The 19,023-nt window shown below is 37.4% G+C and overlaps 1 protein-coding gene across 1 annotated transcript in view; it reads right to left on the bottom strand.

Moving 5' to 3' along the window:
* The window catches only part of TEX11 (testis expressed 11), a 378,612-nt gene that overhangs the window by 324,016 nt on the left and 35,573 nt on the right, over positions 1-19,023 (bottom strand). Inside the window, exons 4-5 of the mRNA XM_060086496.1 lie at positions 14,906-14,990; positions 11,423-11,502 (exon numbers count right to left, since the gene is read on the bottom strand). Coding sequence (XP_059942479.1) covers positions 11,423-11,502; positions 14,906-14,990 — 165 coding nt within the window. The remainder of the gene's footprint in view (positions 1-11,422; positions 11,503-14,905; positions 14,991-19,023) is intronic.

Below are 19,023 nucleotides of genomic sequence, written 5' to 3'. Positions count from 1 at the left end.
ACCAAATATCTGAGGGAAACCAATAATACGAAAGGACATCACACTCAACAAACAGAATACATGAGAAAATACAATTAAGACAGCTAGTAGATGGAAAAACAAAGAGAAATACCATTATTATCCACAGAATTAAACAGTAGTTATAATCAATAAAATGCTCCTTTTAGGTTCCATGCTTTGAAATCAATAAAGCCAAAAATGCAAATGTCAGAGGTAACAGAAGTTGGAAAGGTAATGGTGGGGAAAGGGAGAGAGAATGATAAAGGTACTAATATCCTCAGAGTTGAAAGTAAAGATATACTCTTCAAAACTGATGGAGAAAGAAATAAAAACTTAAATATATTAAAATAAATAAATTTAAATTTAAATAGTAATAATAATCAAATTAAAAACAGTATAATATAACTAACAAAAACTGAAAGGAGTAGGGGAGGTAATATATGATGAGATAAATCTTCATCTATCATAGCAGAAAGAAACAGATCAAATACGAAGCTGATAAAGACACTGACCTACTACAGAATGGACTTGAGGATATGGGGAGGGGGAAGGGTAAGCTGTGACAAAGCGAGAGAGAGGCATGGACATATATACACCACCAAACGTAAAATAGATAGCTAGTGGGAAGCAGCCGCATAGCACAGGGAGATCAGCTCGGTGCTTTGTGACCACCTAGATGGGTGGGAGGGAGACGCAAGAGGGAAGAGATATGGGAACATATGTATATGTATAACTGATTCACTTTGTTATAAAGCAGAAACTAACACCATTTAAAGCAATTATACTCCAATAAAGATGTAAAAAAAAAAAAGAAAAAAAAAGATTTAATTATTGTAGGCTGAATTGTGTCGCCCCTCCCCACCAAAAAAATTCATACGTTGAAGTCCCAGCTCCCAGTACCTCAGAATGTGACTGTATTTGAAGATAGGGCCTTTAACAAAATGATGAAGCTAAAATGACACCATTAGGGTGTGCCCTAATCCAATCTGACTGGTGTCCTTTTAAGAAGAAATTTGGACACACAAAGGGACACCAGGTGTGTGCCCACACTGAGGAAATGCCATATGAGGACACAGCGAAAAGGCAGCCATCTGCAAGCCAAGCAGAGAGGCCTCAGGAGAAAACAAACCTTCCAACACCTTGATCCTGGACTTGATTTTGGATCTTGATCTTGGACAGAATTGTGGGAAAATAAATTTCTATTGTTTAGACCACCCACTGTATAGTATTTTGTTATGGCAACCCTAGCAAACTAATACAGTGATATAAGCATATGATTAAGATATATGAAAGTAAACGTGAGAAGTAAAAACAAACATGGTTACAAGCAATAGCCTTAAAATACGAAAAGATATATGCACAAGGCAATTCACTGCAGCATCCAAATGTCCATCAAAGAGGGGTGGTTGAATATGACAAGTTACATGCACCAACTGAATGCTATGTAGCTAAAGAAAACAAACGAGCATCTCTATATACTGCTATGGAGTGATCTCTAGGATATAATGTTAAATAGGGTAAAAAAAAAAAGGTGGAGAAAAGTATACATATGGAACACTACCAATTATCTCAGAAACTCGGGGCAGGCAGAGATATGAATAAATACCTAGTTGCTTATATATAAAAAGCAAAAGTAGAGAGTGGAACCAAGACGCCGGAGTAGAAGGACGTGCTCTCACTCCCTCTTGTCAGAACACCAGAATCACAACTAGCTGCTGGACAATCATCGACAGGAAGACACTGGAACTGACCAAAAAAGATACCCCACATCCAAAGACAAAGGAGAAGCCACAATCAGATGGTAGGAGGGGCACAATCACAGTAAAATCAAATCCCATAATTGCTGGGTGGGTGACTCACAGACTGGAGAACACTTATACCACAGAAGTCCACCCACTGGAGTGAAGGTTCTGAGCCCCATGTCAGGCTTCCCAACCTGGGGGGTCCAGCAACGGGAGGAGGAATTCCTAGAGAATCAGACTTTGAAGCCTAGTGGGATTTGATTGCAGGACTTCAACAGGACTGGGGGAAAGAGAGACTCCACTCCTGGAGGGCACAAACAAAGTAGTGTGCGCATCGGAACCCAGGGGAAGGAGCAGTGACCCCATAGGAGATTGAACCAGACCTACCTGCTAGTGTTGGAGGGTCGCCTGCAGAGGTGGTGGGTGGCTGTGGCTTGCCGTGGGGACAAGGACACTGGCAGCAAAAGTTCTGGGAAGTACTCCTTGGCATGAGTCCTCCCATAGTCTGTCATTAGCCCGACCAAAGAGCCCAGGTAGGCTCCAGTGTTGGGTTGCCTCAGGCCAAAAAAACTGGCAGGGAGGGAACCCAGCCCCACCCATCAACAGTCAAGCGGATTAAAGTTTTACTGAGCTCTGCCCACCAGAGCAACAGTCAGCTCTACCAACCACCAGTCTCTCCCATCAGAAACTTATACAAGCCTCTTAGATAGCCTCATCCACCAGACGGCATAGAGCAGAAGCAAGAAGAACTACAATCCTGCAGCCTGTGGAACAAAAACCACATTTGCAGAAAGATAGACAAGATGAAAAGGCAGAGAGCTATGTACCAGATGAAGGAACAAGATAAACCCCAGAAAAACAATGAAATGAAGTGCAGATAGGCAACCTTCCAGAAAAGGAATTCAGAATGAGAGTGAAGATGATCCAGGACCTCAGAAAAAGAATGGAGGCAAAGATCGAGAAGATGCAAGAAATGTTTACCAAAGACCTAAGAGAATTAAAGAACAAACAAACAGAGATGAACAATACAATAACTGAAATGAAAACTACATTAGAAAGAATCAATAGCAGAATGACTGAGGCAGAAGAACAGGTAAGTGACCTGGAAGACAGAATGGTGGAATTCACTGCTGTGGACCAGAATAAAGAAAAAAGAATGAAAAGAAATGAAGACAGCCTAAGACACCTCTGGGACAATATTAAATGCAACAACACTCACATAATAGGGGTCCCAGAAGAAGAAGAGAGAGAGATGACCAGAGAAAATATTTGAAGAGATTACAGTCGAAAACTTCCCCGACATGGGAAAGGAAATACCCACCCAAGTCCAGGAAGCGCAGCAAGTCCCATACAGGATAAGCCCAAGCAGAAACACGCCGAAACACATAGTAATCAAATTGGCAAAAATTAAAGACAAAGAAAAATTACTGAAAGCAACAAGGGAAAAATGACAAATAATATACAAGGGAACTCCCATAAGGTTAACAGCTGATTTCTCAGCAGAAGTTCTACAAGTCAGAAGGGAGTGGCATGATATACTTAAAGTGATGAAAGGAAAGAACCTACAAACAAGATTACTCCACCCGGCAAGGATCTCATTCAGATTCGAAGGAGAAATCAAAAGCTTTACAGACAAGCAAAAGCTAAGGGAATTCAGCACCACCAAACCAGCTCTACAACAAAAGCTAAAGGAACTTCTCTAAGTGGGAAACACAAGAGAAGAAAAGGACCTACAAACACAAACCCAAAACAATTAAGAAAATGGTCATAGGAACATACATATCGTTAATTACCATAAACGTGAATGGATTAAATGCTGCAACCAAAACACACAGGCTTGTTGAATGGATACAAACACAAGACCCATCTATATGCTGTCTACAAGAGACCCACTTCAGACCTAGGGACACATACAGACTGAAAGTGAGGGGATGGAAAAAGATATTCCATGCAAATGGAAATCAAAAGAAAGCTGGAGTAGCAATACTCATATCAGATAAAATAGACTTTAAACTAAAGACTGTTACAAGAGACAAGAAAGGACACTACATAATGATCAAGGGATCAATCCAAGAAGAAGATACAACAATTATAAATATATATGCACCCAACACAGGAGCACCTCAATACATAAGGCAACAGCGAACAGCTATAAAAGAGGAAATCGACAGTAACACAGTAATAGTGGGGGACTTTAACACCTCACTTACACCAATGGACAGATCACCCAAAATGAAAATAAACAAGGAAACACGAGCTTTAAATGTCACAATAGACCAGACAGATGTAATTGATATTTACAGGACATTCCATCCAAAAACAGCAGATTACACTTCCTTCTCAAGTGTGCACGGAACATTCTCCAGGATAGATCACATCTTGGGTCACAAATCAAGCCTCAGTAAATTTAAGAAAATTGAAATCATATCAAGCATCTTTTCTGACCTCAACGCTATGAGATTAGAAATGAACTACAGGGAGAAAAACGTAAAAAAACACAAACACATGGAGGCTAAACAATACCTTAATAAATAACCAGGAGATCACTGAAGAAATCAAAGAGGACATCAAAAAAACACAGAGACAAATGACAATAAAAATACGACAATCCAAAACCTATGGGATGCAGCAAAAGCAGTTCTAAGAGAGAAGTTTATAGATATACAACCCTACCTCAAGAAACAAGAAAAATCTAAAATAAACGATCTAACCTTACACCTAAAGGAACTGGAGAAAGAAGAATAAACAAAACCCAAAGTTAGCAGAAGGAAAGACATCATAAATATCACAGCAGAAATAAATGAAATAGAAACAAAGAAAACAATAGCAAAGATCAATAAAACTAAAAGCCGGTTCTTTGAGAAGATAAACAAAATTGACAAACCATTAGCCAGACTCATCAAGAAAAAAAGGGAGAAGACTCAAATCAATAGAATTAGAAATGAAAACGGAGAAGTAACAACTGACACTGCAGAAATACAAAAGATCATGAGAGATTACTACAAGAAACTCTATGCCAATAAAATGGACAACCTGGAAGAAAGGGACAAATTCTTAGAAAGGTATAACCTTGCAAGACTGAACCAGGAAGAAATAGAAAATATGAACAGACCAATCACAAGTAGTAAAATTGAAACTATGATTAAAAATCTTCCAACAAACAAAAGTCCAGGACCAGATGGCTTCACAGGTGAATTCTATCAAACATTTAGCGAAGAGCTAACACCTATCCTTCTCAAACTCTTCCAAAAAACTGCAGAGGAAGGGACACTCCCAAACTCTTTCTATGAGGCCACCATCACCCAGATACCAAAACCAGGCAAAGATACAACAAAGAAAGAAAATTACAGACCAGTATCACTGATGAATATAGATGCAAAAATCCTCAACAAAATACTAGCAAACAGAATCCAACAACACATTAAAAGGATCGTACACCATGATAAAGTGGGATTTATCCCAGGGATGCAAGGATTCTTCAATATACGCAAATGAATCAATGTGATACACCATATTAACAAACTGAAGAATAAAAACCATATGATCATCTCAATAGATGCAGAAAAAGCTTTTGACAAAATTCAACACCCATTTATGATAAAAACTCTTCAGAAAGTAGGCACAGAAGGAACCCACCTCAACATAATAGAGGCCATGTATGACAAACCCACAGCAAACATCGTTCTCAATGGTGAAAAACTGAAAGCATTTCCTCTAAGATCAGGAACAAGACAAGGATGTCCACTCTAACCAATATTATTCAACATAGTTTTGCAAGTCGTAGCCACGGCCATCAAGAGAAGAAAAGGAAATAAAAGGAACACAAATTGGAAGAGAAGAAGTAAACCTGTCACTGTTTGCAGATGACATGATACTATACACAGAGAATCCTAAAAATGCCACCAGAAAACTACTAGAGCTAATCAATGAATGTGGTAAAGTTGCAGGATACACAATTAATGCACAGAAATCTCTGGCATTCCTATACACTAATGATGAAAAATCTGAAAGTGAAATTAAGGAAACACTCCCATTTACCATTGCAACAAAAAGAATAAAATACCTAGGAATAAATCTACATAGGGAGACAAAAGACCTGTATGCAGAAAACTATAAGACACTGATGAAAGAAATTAAAGATGATACCAACAGATGGAGAGATAAACCATGTTCTCGGATTGGAAGAATCAATATTGTGAAAATGACTATATTACCCAAAGCAATCTACAGATTCAAGGCAATCCCTATCAAATTACCACTGGCATTTTTTACCTAACTAGAACAAAAAATCTTAAAATTTGTATGGAGACACAAAAGACCTCGAATAGCCAAAGCAGTCTTGAGGGAAAAAAAACGGAGCTGGAGGAATCAGACTCCCTGACTTCAGACTATACTATAAAGCTACAGTAATCAAGACAATATGGAACTGGCACAAAAACAGAAACACAGATCAATGGAACAAGATAGAAAGCCCAGAGATAAACCCACACACCTATGGTCAACTAATCTGTGACAAAGGAGGCAAGGATTTACAATGGAGAAAAGACAGTCTCTTCAATAAGTGGTGCTTGGAAAACTGGACAGCTTCATGTAAAAGAATGAAATTAGAACACTCCCTGACATCATACACAAAAATAAACTCAAAATGGATTAGAGACCTAAATGTATGACTGGGCACTATAAAACTCTTAGAGGAAAACATAGGCAGAACACTCTTTGACATAAATCACAGCAAGGTCTCTTTTGATCCACCTCCTAGAGTAATGGAAATAAAAGCAAAAATAAACAAATGGGACCTAGTGAAACTTAAAAGCTTTTGCACAGCAAGGGAAACCATAAACAAGACGAAGAGACAACCCTCAGAATGGGAGAAAATATTTGCAAACGAATCAACGGACAAAGGATTAATCTCCAAAATATATAAGCAGCTCATGCAGCTCAATATTAAAGAAACAAAGAACCCAATCCCAAAACTGTCAGAAGACCTAAATAGACATTTCTCCAAAGAAGACATACAGATGGCCAAGAAGCACATGAAAAGCTGCTCAACATCACTAATTACTAGAGAAATGCAAATCAAAACTACAATGAGGTATCACCTCACACCAGTTAGAATGGGCTTCATCAGCAAATCTACAAACAACAAATGCTGGAGAGGGTGTGTAGAAAAGGGAAACCTCTTGCACTGTTGGTGGGAATGTAAATTGACACAGCCACTATGGAGAACAGCATGGAGGTTCCTTGAAAAACGAAAACTAGAATTACCATATGATCCAGCAATCCCACTACTGGGCATATACCCAGAGAAAACCGTAACTCAAAAAGACACATGCACCCCAATGTTCATTGCAGCACTATTTACAATAGCCAGGTCATGGAAGCAACCTAAATGCCCATCGACAGACGAATGGATAAAGAAGTTGTGGTACATATATACAATGGAATATTACTCAGCCATAAAACGGAACGAAATTGAGTCATTTGTTGAGACGTGGATGGATCCAGAGACTGTCATACGGAGTGATGTAAGTCAGAAAAATAAAAACAAATATTGTATATTAACGCATGTACGTGGAACCTAGAAAAATGGTACAGATGAACCGGTTTGCAGGGCAGAAGTTGAGACACAGATGTAGAGAACAAACGTATGGCCACCAAGGGGGGAAAGCCGCGGTGGGGTGGGGATGGTGGTGTGCTGAATTGGGTGATTGGGTGTGACATGTATACACTGATGTGTATAAAATTGATGACTAATAAGAAGCTGCTGTATAAAAAAATAAATTAAATTAAAAAAACTAATACTAAACTTTCTTTGGGTTATTTGTATGGAAACATGTTAATATAAATGTTTCAGACATTACATGAAATTCCTAAAAATCTTATATGTTCTGCTATAATGTTGTAAGTCATAATTCTAGTTATTACTTTAAAATGTATATCTCAGAAGTAACTAAATTTCCTTATCAATTGATTATGAACTTCTATCAAATCTTTAACCGTGGTCATTTTTAAGTCTTTTGTCATTTACAGACAGTTCTGCGTGTACTCTGATTCTTTTGCAAAAATGTTCCTATAAAAGGGTTTCATCTTCAAGGAATTCATGGAAAAGACTCTGATAAGTACAGGTTTCTGGTAACTGACTATACTGCTGAACTGAATGAATAAGCATTTTCTGAACTCTAATGGAAAACTGATGAATTCATAAAAGTGCTAACAAAAGATCAAGATGAAAAAAAAATTAATTACATGGGACTGAGTGAACTGATGAGGGTGATGATAATTTTTGTGACTTTCTATTTGAATAGAAATAAAAAATGTGGGCTTCCCTGGTGGCGCAGTGGTTGAGAGTCCGCCTGCCGATGCAGGCAACATGGGTTCGTGCCCCGGTCCGGGAAGATCCCACATTCCGCAGAGCGGCTAGGCCCGTGAGCCATGGCCACTGAGCCTGCGCTTCCAGAGCCTGTGCCCCGCAACGGGAGAGGCCACAACAGTGAGAGGCCCGTGTACCGCAAAAAAAAAAAAAAATGTGATGTAACTTTATGTAAAAAGAACTTAATGCAAAACAATGTCACTCTTCTCACATATTTTCTCTTGTTTTGGAAAATATAGATATTTTCTGTTAAAAACATGATTTATGCTGACACATAATACGTTGATTATTGTTATTATAAATGAATAAATATTTTTAAGTTTCAAAAAAAAACAACAGGAGAGAAAGACAAATAATCTACATTATCACTTACATGTGGAATCTAAAAGATAAGACAAACAAATGTATATAACAAAACAGAAACAAACTCACAGATATAGAGAACAAACTAGTGGTTACCAGTGGGGAGAGGGAAGGAAGAAAGGACAAGAAAGGGGTTGGGGATTTAGAGATGCAAACTACTATGTATAAAATAAATAAGCAACAAGGGTATATTGTACACCACAGGGAAATATAGCCATTATTTTGAAATCACTTTAAATGGAGTATAATCTATAAAAATATTGAATCACTATGTTGTACACATGAAACTAGCATTATAAATTAACTATACTTCAATAAAATACATATATACATACATACATGCATACATACACACATATCAAAAGGATAAACAATAAAATAAACAAAATAGTTACCGACAGGGGAAGGGAGGGAACAGAGTAAAGAGGACAGAGACAGAAGCTAGGCTTCTCTGAATATACTTCCTTTAGATTTGACTTGACCTCAGAACCATGTCAATATTTTACATAATTATAAAACAAAATTCAGGGACTTCCCTGGTGGTGCAGTGGTTAAGAATCTGCCTGCCAATTCAGGGGACGTGGGTTTGATCCCTGGTCCGGGAAGAGCCCACATGCTACAGAGCAACTAAGCCCATGCACCACAACTACTGAGCCCACACGCCACAACTACTGAAGCCCACGCACCCTAGGGCCCGCGTTCTGCAACTACTGAGCCCACGTGCTGCAACTACCGAAGCCCGCGTGCCTAGAGCTCGTGCTCCGCAACAAGAGAAGCCACCATGATGAGAAGCCCAGGCACTGCAACAAGAGTAGCCCCTGCTCGCCACAACTAGCGAAAGCCCGGGTGCAGCAACGAAGACCCAACGCAGCCATAAATAAATAAATGAATAATAAAATAAAACAAAATTCAATCAAAATGGGTAGGTGGGAGCAATCACAAAAATCAAAAGCAAGCAGAAGCAAATAAACCTAACTATGTATCAAGTCGATAGCTTAATCATAGGGAAAGGAATTATTTCAGGTAATTTTAAGATATTTTAATAATATTAAAACAACATTTTGACTGTACATCCCTAGTGAGGTATATCCTAAGAACAAAAGTGCAAAAAAATTCCTAAACATTTTTAGAAATCATTCTTAGTAATAATATCGATATTGCTATATCCTGAAACTGTTATCAAAATATATTTTCTAGGATAAAAGAGGTTATTCATTACTTTAATGTTAGGCACCAAGATTTTTAGCACCAAAGACACACAAATATAAAATCAAGAAGCTAAGTAAAACCCTATAATCCTAAATATCAATTGGAAATATCAGTATGAACTCATTATATACTTTCTCTCTTAAAAAAAAATATATGTCATAGCTCTGTCCACTAAAAAGGTCTAGAAACAATAACCAATGCAATAGTAATGAGCATTTGTGACGTCCAGACTGTGGGTTCTAAAAAATGTTCTCCACTAAAAGAAAGCAGGGCTCCTTAGAGGAATGGCTGATTCCAGGTCTAGGGTAGGAACTATATAAGATAAGCCTGGATATCTTGCCATATCAGAAACCAAATGAAACTATTAAAGACTGCTGAGGTCGTGCCAAAAGGACTCAGAATCACTTAAAGAGGCTCCTTCCAGCCCAAAATAGGACATTGTGCTTCAATAAGAATAATAACTACAAGGGATTGAAAGTCATTAAATATGTTAAAATTCATGAGTTCACAGTAATACTTTTTTTTAAAAAAACCATTTAGTCATCATTTAAGGATGTTACAGAACCAACTCATTATTCTGAAAACTGTTAAATAAAGGGGAAGAGTTAGGACTTTCTTATACAAAATATACTTCAGAGTAACCAAATAGTTGATGAAAGTTTCTCTCTATTCCAGTTAATAAACAAAGTAACTACAGAATTAGAATATTCAGACCCCCACAGAAATAATGGATCTGGGGACAATAATCGTCAAAGGACACTAACACAACAGAAAAGAGACAAGGAGACATTAGTGCCTCCTGATGGAAGTACACCATACCGCCTATGAATTATTCTTGACAAAAATGAACCTGAATCAGATCAAGCTTCTAAATCTAACTACCAGTTTACAGGAAAAACAGAGGACAAAGTACTATATTAAATGACACCATAAGGATGCAGTTATCAGAATCCAGAATTTAGGTAAACTATAAAACATATTAACAAAATACAAGGTGTGGACTTTAATCCTGATTCTAAAAAACCAACTGGAAAGAAGGGGGGGAGATAAGTGGGAAGGGTTGGGGGGAGGGAAGACTGGATATTTGATGATTTTAGAAACATCTTTATTAAATTTTATCAGGTATGATAATGGGTATTGGGTTTGAATAAAAAAGAAATCTGGTCTTTTAGAGACATGTACTGAAATATTTATGGGCAAAATAATGCTTCTTTGGACTTATTTCAAAATAATCCATGGGGCCAGGGGTTTGCTGTTAGAAGAGGTACAGAAGAAACAAGAGTGGTCATGAGTTGATGATTACTCTAGCTGAGTAATAGGAAAATAGGGGAATCATATTATCTTTTCTGCTTCACGTGTACATTTGAACTTTTCAATAAAATATTGTTTTAAAACACTAGGAAAAAAACTTTGCACTAAAAAAAACATACTTGCCTCTAGGGAGCAAGACAGGGGGTAGAAAGGGATGGAGCAGAAAACTATTACTTTTTATTATTTTCCTTACTTTTCATAAATCCTGAATTATAAGTTCAATGTTTTAGTCCACTGAATCACTGTAATAACAACTACAGTACTGTTGAGACCTTTAATTGTAATGGATATAATCATTATAAAAGTAACATTGCTAGAACTAAAGGATATAACCCCCTTCCAGGTTTACACTAACTTCAACCATCTACACAGGAGTAATGACTCTCTCACTGCATCTGCACTTTCTCCTGATTTAATTAGGACTTACCATAATTTGTCTTCGAATAGTTTCTTCTGAAGCAGCTGAGCCTTCACACATACAAAACAACTTGCAAGCAACATGCCGTACTGCAAAACAGTAATTAGATACCCATAAACACAAAACATTCATTCCCCTTTTATATACACATATAAAGAGAAAAGAGGAGTGAAGTGAAACCACTTTTGTTGTTAAAAAATAAGAACTTTAGAGGTCTTTCTAAAAAATCAATTATCAAAAGTAAATGACCTGAAAATTACCAAATGAATCATGTGCTTAATGCTTTAGTCAGACAGATATCTGATTTTCAAATTTTAATTTCTGCCTGTCTTAAATCCCAAAGACTCACATGATGCTCTTGTATGTACCACGCTGGCAGCAAAATAATTCTAAGTAGAATTGGAATGTAAAGCTATTCAACATCTGACAAAATTTCTGAACATCAGAATAGTTTAAGATTATTCTCCTAAAATGTGAAACTGTCTAAATATATTATTTTCTGCAGATGAGGTAAAAGTTCTTGAAGCATAACTTAGAAAATACAGATATCTTCATTATACAGTTCATTTACCCTGAAAATAAGAAAGTCTGAATAATTGTAACCTCTTTAGTTGTGTGGTTTCTTTCATCATAAAACACACCCAATTTTTTAAAGATGACTTCACATATAACTGAACTAGTTGCCTTGATGTTATTAAATCTCAGCAGCCATTCTACCTATGCTAACACCATTTTTAATTAATATTCCAATGAAAAAGAGAAGATTTGCCCAGCTTAAATTATGGGTAATTGAAGTAGTCAAAATTTTATTAACCATTACAAAATGTAAAATTTATTCATCCCTCAACAAGTTTAATTTGTTTCTGGGAAAAAAACTTTCAGTAAAATAATTTCTAAACATATATTTACATTGTCCTGCATTTCCAGTTTTTGTTTTGTTTTGTCTTGCGGTACGCGGGCCTCTCACCGCCGCGGCCCCTCCCGCCGCGGAGCACAGGCTCCGGACCCGCAGGCCCAGTGGCCACGGGCCACGGCCCACGGCCCGCGGGCCCAGCCGCTCCGCGGCACGCGGGATCCTCCCGGACCCCGGCACGAACCTGCTCCCGCGGCATCGGCAGTCAGACTCCCAACCACTGCGCCACCAGGGAAGCCCACATTTCCAGTTTTGAAAATGTTTCCTTTATTTTTTTTCAAAGTTTACTAATTCTTCCATACACTCAAGGACCCTGATCTCAATTATTTTCCCTCTCCAAAGATATCTTCAGTGCTTCCCTCTCAATTTACTCCTTCCCCTCTACCTTCAAATATATCCATCTCCCTTCCTTGAAAAAATTCAGCTAACCCCACTGTGCTTCAAGCTTCCCTCCCATTTCTCCTCTTCCTCTCATTGTCAAACTTCTTGAACTGAATGACCTACTATCTGTTTTATTGCTACTCCCTCGTCTCCTTAATGCCCTGCAACCTGTTTTGCATCTTTACCATTTTACTAAAGCTGCACTCCCAAAGATCAGCTTCCCTGACTTCACAGCTACATTTCACAATGATCATAATAAACTTTTTGAAAAATACTACTTCCTATGCCTCACTCTATCCTGGTTCAGCACTGAGCAGTGTCCCTCTGTGGGAAATGTTCTTAATATTTGGTAAGCATGAGAATTCCTGAGAAATTTTTTCAAATTACAGACATGCCCAGGTTTCATCCTAAACCCCCCAAATCAAAACCTCCAATGGTGGAGCCTGGGCATCTGTATTTTAAAAGGCTCCACAGGTGACTCTCATTTATATCAGTATCTAAGAACCACTGCTCTTTATTTTCTCCCTCAGAGAACTCAACAATTCATGTGGCTTCAACAGTCATCTCCATGTGAATAACCATCAAATCTATAGGCAGCCCAACCTTTCTCACAAGCTCCAGTCTCACATCTCCAACCTTATTGTCACCTCAAATACAACAGGTCTAAAACTAAAGTTTAAGAGTCATTCCTCTACTTCTGCCTTTCCTATTTCTGTTCATTGCTCCATAATTCTTCCCAATAATAATAAATTGTAGTGCATAAATCTTAATGACGTTTTGATCACAACACAATCCAGGCACACTGAATTTGTTTTTGAGACAAAATATCTTCCAATCAACAGATTTCGAGAATAAAACTTTTTAAAATCAGAGGCTTCCTGCACTACACCCTGTTTTCCACTGTATCTTCAAAGTATTATACACATAAATAAGTACCCAAATATCTAAGAACTGCTACATACAGAGTAAGTACATTAGGAAAGGTCGGTCCTAGGGCTGCAGCTCCCACTTCATCTACCAAATCCCCACTATTTGACAAGCAGTGAAAAACAGCCAGAGCAATATTCCTTGATATGCAGAATGGGAGAAGTTTAGAATTAAAGCATTTTAACATCGCATTTTAACACCTGTGTAATAAGTTTCTCCCACAGATGAATTTCCAACTCTTCCCTCCTCGCAACTACAAGATCTAAGGCTTCTAGGAGCAATGATACCAACATTTATTATCTGAGAGTTAAAGAGACAGAACTGTTCTCTAAACATCCTAATAGAGGAGTGGGCTAAAAAGTAAGTATATTATTGACTATTTCAACCACTAATTACCCTATACATACACTGAAGTTGTACACAGTTTGGTTTATATTCATAAAGATAAATACTTAGTATTAAATTCTATTTGTTGCATACAGACAAAATTCAGTTGTCTACAAGCCAAGCACTCCAGAGATTCACCTTTTGGTTTGTTGCCTCAATGTATACTTTATAATGGGACATATACTTTCCATAAATGCATTAACTGTCCCTATCCTTGATGGAAATCAGTAACTGTCAGCACACTAGACCCTGCCCATTTAGCTAAAGCACCCAAACTCTGCCAGACAGTAGACCACATTTAATACATCTAAGCGGCTGAATATGGTTTTGGGGTTTTGTTTTGCTGTTGTTATTCTTGTTTGCTCTCACAAAAAACTTCTATAATTTTTCTCAGTAACTCAGTCCAATGTTCATTAACCCACCTCATGAAGAAACTATTCTTTACAGACTTTTTAATCTGAATTCCTCACATAGCAACATTTTTCATTATTTTATTAATGGAGAGGAGAAACTACTATTTGATGGTTCTTCAGAATCCTGAAGATTCTGATCATCTCTTCTCCAAGGAAATACTCCATGTCCTTTGAAATTTTTCAAGTTCTCGTTTTCCCGCCTCATTTTTAATCATCTCTGTTGTTCACCAGTAGACTATTTCTTGCAGTTACGCTTTTAAATTTTTATTAATAAGGAGCTAAGCTCTGAAAAACCACAAAACCAAGGCAGGGTTTGCTTGAGAAACCACTGCTTATGGGTTTTTTTGTTTAGTTTTCTTTTAACAAACCTGCATCTAAGAACAGGTCAAAATATTATTTAAACTGCAGGGACACAATCTAATGTATAATAAGAACACTCCTCATAATATGAGTCACAAAACATATACGTACATTTAGCACTCTGCTCTTCATTTAAACCCAAAGCTGTTCTCTTGATAACTGCCCAGTTCCACAGGTTTACTGCCATTTCTTCAATCTGTACAACAGAAACATCTGCTTAGCCACTGAAGATACTGTCCACCTCCAATGATATTTTCTTTCGTGCATGTTTCACGTTTATGTCACTATTGTGGGTCATTTACAGGTCCTCCATAATCTAGTCCCATTTTGCTTTTCTCCCACAAACTTACCCACAGAGTAATTATCTTATTGTCCCATGAACACAACTTGTTCATTCCTGCGTACCTTTATTCATACTGTTGGCTTCACCTGATATACCTCCTCCCATGATCTTTATGTAACTCAAAGCCAAATTCACCCTCACCAAGAACATACATGAAGTTTTCAGCAACCATTACAGTCTTCATTGGTCTCTCTCTTCTTTGAATTCCTATATTAACTAAGTTTTACATAATTGAGCAATTAACTATGCTACTGTGTACCATTTATTCTTTGTTTTTATTGTTACCCTTATTTCCCAACTAGATTCCTCGAAATCAAAGATCATATCTCACTCAATTTATGTAGCACTTATACTACCTGCCAAAGTGCTAAATAAAGAATACATATTAAAATAATAAGATTTGTTGTTTTATTATGTTCTGTTCTAGGGACTATGGGGGAAAAGATTCTAGTAGCTTCTTCTGGTTTTATCTATCAGGTTGAACACAGTCAACTGGATGGAAAATAAATCAAGCTCATAGTATCTCAAGAATAAAATTTGCAGTAGATTCGCTTCTGGCAAGAGATCTCTGAAGGCAATAGTTGGTCCTGGGTGCTACTATTGCCTCAGACCAATATGCCATAGCTCTGGCCTAAATCTCCCGGTGTGCTATAGTGACTATGATAGAAGCTATATACCATTATCTTATCATAAACATATTGGTAGTAATATGACTAAGAGGAGTAACTGGAAAAAAATATTAAACTCAGTTTGTGTACAATAACAGTGCACAATTGTATTTTAGTTTATTTCCTCAAGACTACGTTTTCCCCCTACAATTCCACATTTCCCTGATGAGCTTCCCTTTAAATGGATTATTTATTTAGATGGCCATCATTTCACTACTATTCTGCAGCTAATTATCATGCTCATCTCCACCTCTCTCACACAGTATCCCCATGCCACAGTTGACCTAATGATGACTTTCATATGAAATATTATTTGACTTGTTTCATCAAAAGCACATGGAATTAATATTTGACTTAAAATTTCCCAGAGGAACAAATGGTAGTTAGGTGGAAAAATAAACATGCAGAGTAAAGCAACTTAAAGCTGCCATTTGGGGAATTTTGGAAAGCAATTTGGTAACATGAGCCAAAAAATGTTCACACCTTTTTTTTAAACATTTTTATTAGAGTATAATTGCTTTACAGTGGTGTGTTAGTTTCTGTTTTATTACAAAGTGAATCAGTTATACATGTACATATGTGCCGATATCTCTTCCCTCTTGCGTCTCCCTCCCTGCCACCCTCCCTATCCCACCCCTCTAGGTGGTCACAAAGTAACGAGCTGATCTCCCTGTGCTATGGGGCTGCTTCCCACTAGCTAGCTATTCTACGTTTGGTAGTGTATATATGTCCATGCCACTCTCTCACTTTGTCCCAGCTTACCCTTCCCCCTTCCGGTATCCTCAAGTCCATTCTCTAGTAGGTCTGTGTCTTTATTCCTGTCTTGCCCCTAGGTTCTTCATGACTGGTTTTTTTTTTTTTTGGATTCCATATATATGTGTTAGCATATGGTATTTTTCTCTTTCTGACTTACTTCAGTCTGTATGACAGACTCTAAGTCCATCCACCTCACTACAAATAACTCAATTTCATTTTTTTATGGCTGAGTAATATTCCACTGTATATATGTGCCACATCTTCTTTATCCATTCATCTGTCGATGGACACTTAGGTTGCTTCCATGTCCTGGCTATTGTAAATAGAGCTGCAGTGAACATTGTGGTACATGACTCTTTTTGAATTATGGTTTTCTCAGGGTATATGCCCAATAGTGGGATTGCTGGGTCATATGGTAGTTCTATTTTTAGTTAGTTTTATTTTATTATTATTTTTTTTGCAGTACGCGGGCCTCTCACTGTTGTGGCCCCTCCTGTTGCAGAGCACAGGCTCTGGACGCGCAGGCTCGGCGGCCATGGCTCACGGGCCCAGCCACTCCGCGGCATGTGGGATCCTCGGGAACGGGGCACGAACCCATGTCCCCTGCATCGGCAGGCAGACTCTCAACCACTGTACCACCAGGGAAGCCCCTATTTTTAGTTTTTTAAAGAACCTCCATACTGTTCTCCATAGTGGCTGTATCAATCTACATTCCCCTCAACAGTGCAAGAGGGTTCCCTTTCCTCCACACCCTCTCCAGCATTTATTGTTTGTAGATTTTTTATGATGGCCATTCTGAGCAGTGTGAGATGATATCTCATTGTAGTTTTCCTTTGCATTTCTCTAATGATTAATGATATTGAGCATTCTAAAAAGAGACTTCTATGTAAAAAAATACACTAACAACTTTAGAACTAATTAACAAATTTAACAAGGTTGCAGGATACAAGATCAATACACGGAAAACAATTACATTAGCAATGAATAATCTGAAAATTAAATTACGAAAACAGTACATCTACAGTAACATCAAAAGAAATAAAACATGTAGAAAATTTAACAAAAAAGTACAAAACTTACACTCCAAACTAAAAACACTGAAAAAAATAAACAATAAATGGAAAGACACACCATTTTATGGCTTAGAACACTTAATATTGTTGAGTTGGCAATACTCCCCAAATGATCTATGGATTTATGCACTACCCATCAAAATTCCAGCTGTCTTCTTTGCAGAAATTGGCAAGCAGATCCTAAATTTCATATGGAAATTCAAGGGACCCTAGAATAGTCAAAAGAATCGTGAAAGAGAAGAACAAAGTTAAACGACTCACATTTCCAATTTCAAAACTTTCTACAAATCTACAATAATCAGGAGAGTGTAGTACTGGCATAAGGACAGACATACAGACCAATGGAATAGACCTGAGAATCCAGAAATAAACCCTCATATTTATGGTCAATTGATTTTTGATAAGGATACTAACACAAATTTAATGGGGAAAGAACAGTCAACAAACATACTGGGACAGCTTGATATCCACATGCAAAAGAATGAATCTGGATCCCTTCCTCATATGATATGCAAAAGTAAACTCAAAATGGATCATAAACCTAAAGGTAAGAACTAAAACTATAAAACTCTCAGAAGAAAACATAACAGTAAGTCTTCACGACCTTGGGTTAGGAAAATCCTCCTTAGATATGACACCAAAAGTATAAACAATAAAAGAAAGACTTGATAAGTTAGACTTCATCAAAATTTTAAACTTTTTTGCTTCAGAGGATACAATCAAGAAAGTGAAAAGATAACTCACAGAATGAGAGAAAATATTTTACAAGTCACGTATCTGATAAGTGACTTGTATCTGGAATACATATATAGAACTCCTACTACTCATAATAAAAAGACAACTCAATTTAAAAATTGGCAAAGGATCTTAATAGATATTTCTCCAACTAAAATATGCAAATGACCAATAAGCACATGAGAAGATGCTCAACATCATCAGCCATCAGGGAAACAAATTAACCACAATGAGATACCACCTCACACCCATTAGGATGACTACTATCAAAAAACAGAAATGACAGGTGTTGGTAAGGATGTAGAGAAACTGCAACCCTTGTGCACTACTGATGGGAATTTAAAATGGTGCAGCCACTATGGTAAACAGTATGGCAGTTCCTCAAAAAAAAAAAAATAGAATTACCATATGATCCAGCAATTTCACTTCTGGGTATATACCCAAAAGAATTGAAAGCAGGGACTTGAACAGATACTTTTATGCCCATGTTCATAGCTGCATTATTCACAAAAGCCAAAAAGGCGGAAGCAGTTCATGTATCTATGGACTGATATATAGATAAACAAAACGTGGTATGTACACATAAAGGAATATTATGAAGCCTGAAAAAGGACAGAAATTCTGGGGGAGGGGAAAAAAGGCAGAAATTCTGAC

The sequence above is a fragment of the Mesoplodon densirostris genome, chromosome X, assembly GCF_025265405.1.
Source record: "Mesoplodon densirostris isolate mMesDen1 chromosome X, mMesDen1 primary haplotype, whole genome shotgun sequence".
NCBI lineage: Eukaryota > Metazoa > Chordata > Mammalia > Artiodactyla > Ziphiidae > Mesoplodon > Mesoplodon densirostris.
The sequence above is the reverse complement of the archived record's forward strand: the minus strand, read 5'-3'. Positions and strand labels throughout refer to the sequence as shown.